We start from the raw sequence: 7500 nt of genomic DNA on the forward strand, positions 1-7500 counted from the left end.
CAGTGGATTGGGGAGCAGAGCTGTGATGATCATGCTAATCAGCCAAGGTGTCGGCACCTGGGCCCGGTGCCGACACCCTGTATATAAGCCTGCCTCCCCAGTCCCTTCCTCACCTGGGCCCCGGTGCCGACACCCTGTATATAAGCCTGCCTCCCCAGTCCCTTCCTCACCTGGGCCCGGTGCCGACACCCTGTATATAAGCCTGCCTCCCCAGTCCCTTCCTCACCTGGGCCCGGTGCCGACACCCTGTATATAAGCCTGCCTCCCCAGTCCCTTCCTCACCTGGGCCCGGTGCCGACACCTTGTATATAAGCCTGCCTCCCCAGTCCCTTCCTCACCTGGGCCCGGTGCCGACACCTTGTATATAAGCCTGCCTCCCCAGTCCCTTCCTCACCTGGGCCCCGGTGCCGACGCCCTGTATATAAGCCTGCCTCCCCAGTCCCTTCCTCACCTGGGCCCCGGTGCCGACACCCTGTATATAAGCCTGCCTCCCCAGTCCCTTCCTCACCTGGGCCCGGTGCCGACGCCCTGTATCTAAGCCTGCCTCCCCAGTCCCTTCCTCAGCTCTGTTGTATTCAGTTCTCCTTTGCTCCTCTCCCACCATGCACCTTTTCAGCATTTGGGATACAACATGCACACACATACGTCTCACTCATGCATACACACACACACACACACACTACACTACTGATTACTGGTTTCCACACCTGTTTGCTCTTGATTTGGTTTGATTTAAGTCCTTATTTTGATTACTTAATACATTTATATTTCATTTGAGTACTGTGTCTCCCCTGTATTTTTGTCGTGTATCTGGCACCATCTAGGCCAGGTATGTAACAGTGGCAAAAAGCTACTTTCTAGCCTTGACAGCCCCTGGATACATCCAAACAGAAAAGCCCTTTCTGATTGCATTAAACGACATTAAACTCACTTCACCACTCGATGTGACCCTCACTTTACACGAGAACAGGAAGGGGAATGTATAACCCAGGTACCAAACATGGTGGTCTGTCAATCATGTGATGTCACTTCCTATAGACTCCTACTATCCAATCCAATCGCTACTCAAACGGTGAGTTAATAAGAGTCACATGGTTAGGTTTATTGTCAATGTTTTGGTCGGTTGGTTATGTGTAAATGTTTTGAAATGCGTCTGCTAACATGCTCTTCTGTAAACGCTATAGTGGAGCCAGTGGCGTGCACAGACATTTAGAGGGGCAGGTGCTCAAGTGGAAAAAAAAAGGGCACCTTGTGCAGCGCATTTTGGGGCGGGAACCCATTTTGGTGCTTTAGCTATTGAAAAATAGCAGATCTACAAGCTCGTAGCGCGCCACTGAGTGGCGCGCTACGAGCTTGTAGGTCTGCTATTTTTTTAATTATCGAAGAACCACTGACACTGACTGGGCCTAAATAATATAGTAGAAGCGTTTTTTTTTATCAAGATTTGATCAATGTCACCATGGTCCACACACTACAAATTAAGAAAAAAATATATTTTTTTTTTCTTTTTTTTTAAGAGCACATTGCCAAAAAGGGCAGGTGGTGCTCTAGCACCCCCTAGTGTCTATCTGTGCACGCCACTGAGTGGAGCTAAGCAAAAAGGCCATTGTTCGTAGTGTGTAGTTTACCGTAGCTCCACACATCACTCTGATGGGTGTAGGTCCAGTGAAGAATAGACTCCAGAGCCATCCACTTTATAGGAACCTGGGGGAGAGAGAGAGAGAGAGAGACAGGTACCTGTCTGTGTCAGATTACATCAAAGGTGTGAGACAGAAGAAAGCATGTCAAAGGTTGTAGATTTGTTACACCAGCACAAAACTAAAGCTATAAAAAGATATACGTTATGCAAGTCCACTTCAACTAATTTTTTAGAAATAGGTCAACAATACAAAATAATTATGTTCGTTTTGTGGATTAATTCACTTTTAATGCATGGCCCCCTGTGCCCCCCACAAAATGACCGGAACTACTTAATATTCACCAAAACCAGAGCAGAACTCCCACCACGGGACTCGGGCAATCAATTAATACAGTTGCAACCACTATATTAATGGCAAGTATTTCATACAACTCAAGTTTAAAAAATCTATCCCTTTAAGTATAAATCAAATCCTCAAACTCATAACACTAACCTCTAAGTCTAAATGGCCATCCCACACGCACGCGCACGCACACACACACGCACACGCACACGCACACGCACACGCACACACACACACACAGTGTACCTTCCCTCCATCAGCGTGGTACTCCTTCTCGTCGTGGTTCAGGAGCTTGGCCAGACCAAAGTCTGTGATCTTCACGTGATGAGGAGATTTGACCAGGACGTTACGCGCAGCCAGGTCTCTGTGCACCAGGTGGCGCTGTTCCAGGTAGTTCATGCCCTGGAAACACACAATAGTCCTCTAATGTTACTTATTTACTCATTTATATGAAAACTTTAGTTAAAACAGTTTCCGTGCCGGGAATGGATTACTCCAGGTTACTGTCGCTGCCAACCCCGCTATACCCGCCTTTTGTTTTATGTGTTTAATCCGCTGTATTGTAATAAATAAAAAGAAAATCCGTCTTCGTCGCGGAGATAGAGACTAGATGGTTTCGTTTTGATGACGAAACCGGAAATCGTCACATGCTGTGGGCTGCTAGGGCTTCTGGGAAATTGAGGCCAATGGAAATGCATGGGGTACAACGCCTCATTGAGACGAGTCTTGTGTGCGTCTTCCGGGTGCACCAAGATGGTGGATGATACGCTCGGATCACAGCATACCACGGGAGCTTTTTTCGCTGGATTTTCGCGGATTAAAAGCCCAAATAATTCAGCGTATGCTCTAAAGGTAATACAACAATCTCGGCAGTGAAGGGGGGTTGATTAAAATTAAGCGTGTGAAACAGTCAAACTGTTAGGCTACATTGTAGATTGTGATTACCATTACAAAACATTAGACACGGACCACTTCATTTCAACCATTTGAAAATAGCCGAGCTTGTAGATCGACTAATTTGAAAACTTGAAATGGGACATTCTGCATATAGAGTACTTTATTATTTTATTTTAAGTACATTTTCGAATTTTGATGCAAATACTATTTTACACTTACTCACAAGTACATTTTGAATTCCGGACTTTTACTTATTTCAGTATTTGATACTTTATACTTGAAAAATTACTTGAGTGCTTTTTTCACCACTCAGGGAGTGAGTGAGTGAGTGAGTGTGTGTTTATTGATTATTGTTTATTGAATGGATCCCCATTAGCTGACGCCGTGGCGACAGCTAATCTTCCTGGGGTCCATATAAAATACATACAAAAAAATACATGCAGTAATTACAAATACATTCAACAAAGTTAAATACATGAAAATATATAATAATATATATAATATATATTGTATAATACAATTTACTCTATAAAATTAAATGCAACATAAGAATAACATTATGGTCCTGTGGGATCAGCTGTAGCAAGTGTTCCTTTAAAAAGCATATTTGAAAGATCATTTATGTTGTGTTATGTTAATGTGAGGCGGTAACATGTTCCAAGATGATATTGATCGATACTGTTTGTTTAAGGAGTTTCGTTTTTGGAGCAGGGAGTGATAAATGACAGAGGCTATGGCAATTCTGTGAACCTCTCTCACCTTAGCGATCTGCACACACCAGTTGAGCAGCGTCTGTGACCCGACCTGGTCTCGGTTCAGCCTGACGTAGTCCAGCAGACAGCCGTACGGCATCAGCTGAGTGACCAGCTGCACCGTGGAGGTCAGACACACTCCCAGCAGCCTGCACACATGAGCGTGATCCACGCTGGCCATCACGTACGCCTCCTGTAAACACACACAACACACACACGTGCGCTATACTTGTGAATGCCATTTTGTGCCATTTATAAGGCTAAAGCTGAAAAATAGGTGCCTGGATCCAGCCCAAAGACCCCGCCCACTCTCTGTGAACCTATAATGTACTCCGGTACAAAAATGTATTATCCAATGAGAATTGGTGGTGGTGGGGGTGCGGGTCTAACGAACAACCAATCAGCGCAGAGGCCCGTTTTCAGCGTCATCACACAGCGCGACACACATGAGGAAGGAGGGAAAAACAACAACAACAATGGCTACCATTGGTTGAGGGAAATTCTAATCCCCTCCCACTTGAAATCGCTCAGACATTGAGGAGACAACTTCAGACTGAAGCTTACAGTCTGATAATCAGGCTAGAAATATGAGCTATATGAGCTACTAAGTATAATGCAGGTATGACTGTATCTATGATCCCTAAACCTAGCTAACATCTAACCCATTCTGACTTGAGATCAGATTCATACGAGGTTTCCGCCGGGGACACACTGGTCTGATGAACCCATTCTGACCTGAGATCAGATTCTAAAAATGTCAGTCGCTCTTCGATTTTTCAAAAATAGCAGACCTACAAGCTCGTATCGCGCCACTCGGTGGCGCGATATGAGCTTGTAGATCTGCTATTTTTCAATAGCTAAAGCATAACATGATGCCGACACCAAAATGGGTGCCCGGTCAGAATGGGTTAAATGTCTAATCCTAACACTTAACCTTTTTCCTAGTTTAAACCCATTTTGAACTGATGTCGATTAAAAAAAAGGCTTCTAAATCCTAATAGCTTTCTGAAAAACACATGTTTCTATGTCAGTGGTTCCTCAACCTTTTTCATGTCAAGGACCCCCAGAATTATCTCTATTGGGCCACGGATCCCCCATCTCAAAATATGTAGTTCCAGGGACCCCCCCCCCCACCCCCACCCAGAAGCAAATATTTTAGTTAAAAATGTTCGCTTCGAAATATATATTATTCAAAGATTTGCATCACAAATTTCACGACTTTTCAAAAATAGCAGACCTGCAAGCTTGTAGATCTGGTATTTTTCAACGGCTAAAGCATAACGTAATGCTTAAAACACCAAAATGGGTTAACCCATTCTGACCGGGCACCCATTTTGGTGTCAGCATCATGTTATGCTTTATGCTATTGAAAAATAGCAGATCTACAAGCTCATATCGCGCCACCGAGTGGCGCGATACGAGCTTGTAGGTCTGCTATTTTTGAAAAATCGAAGAGCGACTGACATTTTTAGAATCTGATCTCAGGTCAGAATGGGTTCATCAGGACCAGTGTGTGTCCGGCGGAAACCTCGTATGAATCTGATCTCAGGTCAGAATGGGTTAAACGTGTCAGACTGACTTACGTCAAGGACGTCCTTGTTGGCTTTAGGAGACGATGCTTCTCTCAGGACCTTGATGGCGACTGGAATCTTTATGCACTCTCCTTCTGGGACCCACAGACCCTGGAACACATCACACCAAAAATCACTCTCCTTTTCTGGTCACCCACAGACCCTGGAACACATCACACCAAAAATCACTCTCCTTTCTGGTACCAACAGACCCTGGAACACATCAAAGCAAAATCACTCTCCTTTCTGGTACCAACAGACCCTGGAACACATCAAACCAAAATCACTCTCCTTTCTGGTACCAACAGACCCTGGAACACATCACACCAAAAATCACTCTCCTTTCTGGTACCAACAGACCCTGGAACACATCACACCAAAAATCACTCTCCTTTCTGGTCACCCACAGACCCTGGAACACATCACACCAAAAATCACTCTCCTTTCTGGTCACCCACAGACCCTGGAACACATCAAAGCAAAATCACTCTCCTTTCTGGTACCAACAGACCCTGGAACACATCAAAGCAAAATCACTCTCCTTTCTGGTACCAACAGACCCTGGAACACATCAAAGCAAAATCACTCTCCTTTCTGGTACCAACAGACCCTGGAACACATCACACCAAAAATCACTCTCCTTTCTGGTACCAACAGACCCTGGAACACATCACACCAAAAATCACTCTCCTTTCTGGTCACCCACAGACCCTGGAACACATCACACCAAAAATCACTCTCCTTTCTGGTACCAACAGACCCTGGAACACATCACACCAAAAACCACTCTCCTTTCTGGTCACCCACAGACCCTGGAACACATCACACCAAAAATCACTCTCCTTTCTGGTCACCCACAGACCCTGGAATACATCACACCAAAAATCACTCTCCTTTTCTGGTCACCCACAGACCCTGGAACACATCAAAGCTAAATCACTCTCCTTTCTGGTACCAACAGACCCTGGAACACATCAAAGCAAAATCACTCTCCTTTCTGGTCACCCACAGACCCTGGAACACATCACACCAAAAATCACTCTCCTTTCTGGTACCAACAGACCCTGGAACACATCAAAGCAAAATCACTCTCCTTTCTGGTCACCCACAGAACCCTGGAACACATCACACCAAAAATCACTCTCCTTTTCTGGTACCAACAGACCCTGGAACACATCAAACCATAAATCACTCTCCTTTTCTGGTACCAACAGACCCTGGAACACATCAAAGCTAAATCACTCTCTTTTATGGTCACCCACAGACCCTGGAACACATCACACCAAAATCACTCTCCTTTCTGGTACCAACAGACCCTGGAACACATCAAAGCTAAATCACTCTCTTTTATGGTCACCCACAGACCCTGGAACACATCAAACCAAAAATCACTCTCCTTTCTGGTACCAACAGACCCTGGAACACATCACACCAAAAATCACTCTCCTTTCTGGTCACCCACAGACCCTGGAACACATCAAACCAAAATCACTCTCCTTTCTGGTACCAACAGACCCTGGAACACATCAAACCAAAATCACTCTCCTTTCTGGTACCCACAGACCCCGAACACATCAAAGCTAAATCACTCTCTTTTATGGTCACCCACAGACCCCGAACACATCAAACCAAAATCACTCTCCTTTCTTGTACCAACAGACCCTGGAACACATCAAAGCAAAATCACTCTCCTTTCTGGTCACCCACAGACCCTGCACACATCACACCAAAATCACTCTCCTAATGGTACCCTTCACAGACCCTGCAACACATCACACCAAAATCACTCTCCTTTCTGGTCACCCACAGAGCCTGGAACACATCAAACCATAAATCACTCTCCTAATGGTACCCTTCACAGACCCTGCAACACACCACACCAAATATTTTGGACCAAACAAATAATTATAAAAAAAAGTGTTTTTTTTTCTATATACTGTATATATAAAATGTGAAATAGGCCTTTAAATACCTTGTACACGGTTCCGAAGGCTCCGGAGCCCAGGATTCGAACCCTCTTCAGCTCCGTCTCCTTCAGGATTCTCAACAGAGCCTGATTAGGAGCCTCGCCACTAGGGGCCAGAGGTTCCACCAACTGTGCACACACACGCACACGCACACGCACACATTATTATTATTATTATTAACACACATTATTATATTGTTAACCCTGGTTAATAATATAATATGGCATCACTTGTTCATTACCAACTTGCTCTGTCTCTTCTGGTGCGTTGTCCTCTTAAAACACGACCATTTGACAAGAGCGAAATGTCACTCAGAGTGACAAGATAAGCC

At 44.8% G+C, this 7500-nt stretch overlaps 1 protein-coding gene across 2 annotated transcripts in view; it reads right to left on the minus strand.

Moving 5' to 3' along the window:
• Positions 1 to 7500, minus strand: part of LOC310868269 (melanoma receptor tyrosine-protein kinase-like) — a 37642-nt gene that overhangs the window by 3440 nt on the left and 26702 nt on the right. For both annotated transcript variants that reach the window (XM_083778622.1, XM_083778621.1), the window contains 5 exons: positions 7175 to 7297; positions 5215 to 5313; positions 3639 to 3824; positions 2229 to 2384; positions 1629 to 1704 (listed from right to left, as the gene is read on the minus strand). In XM_083778622.1, the coding sequence (XP_083634748.1) occupies positions 1629 to 1704; positions 2229 to 2384; positions 3639 to 3824; positions 5215 to 5313; positions 7175 to 7297 (640 nt within the window). The remainder of the gene's footprint in view (positions 1 to 1628; positions 1705 to 2228; positions 2385 to 3638; positions 3825 to 5214; positions 5314 to 7174; positions 7298 to 7500) is intronic.

The sequence above is a fragment of the Protomyctophum parallelum genome (genome assembly GCF_964188405.1).
Source record: "Protomyctophum parallelum genome assembly, chromosome: 12".
Lineage (NCBI taxonomy): Eukaryota > Metazoa > Chordata > Actinopteri > Myctophiformes > Myctophidae > Protomyctophum > Protomyctophum parallelum.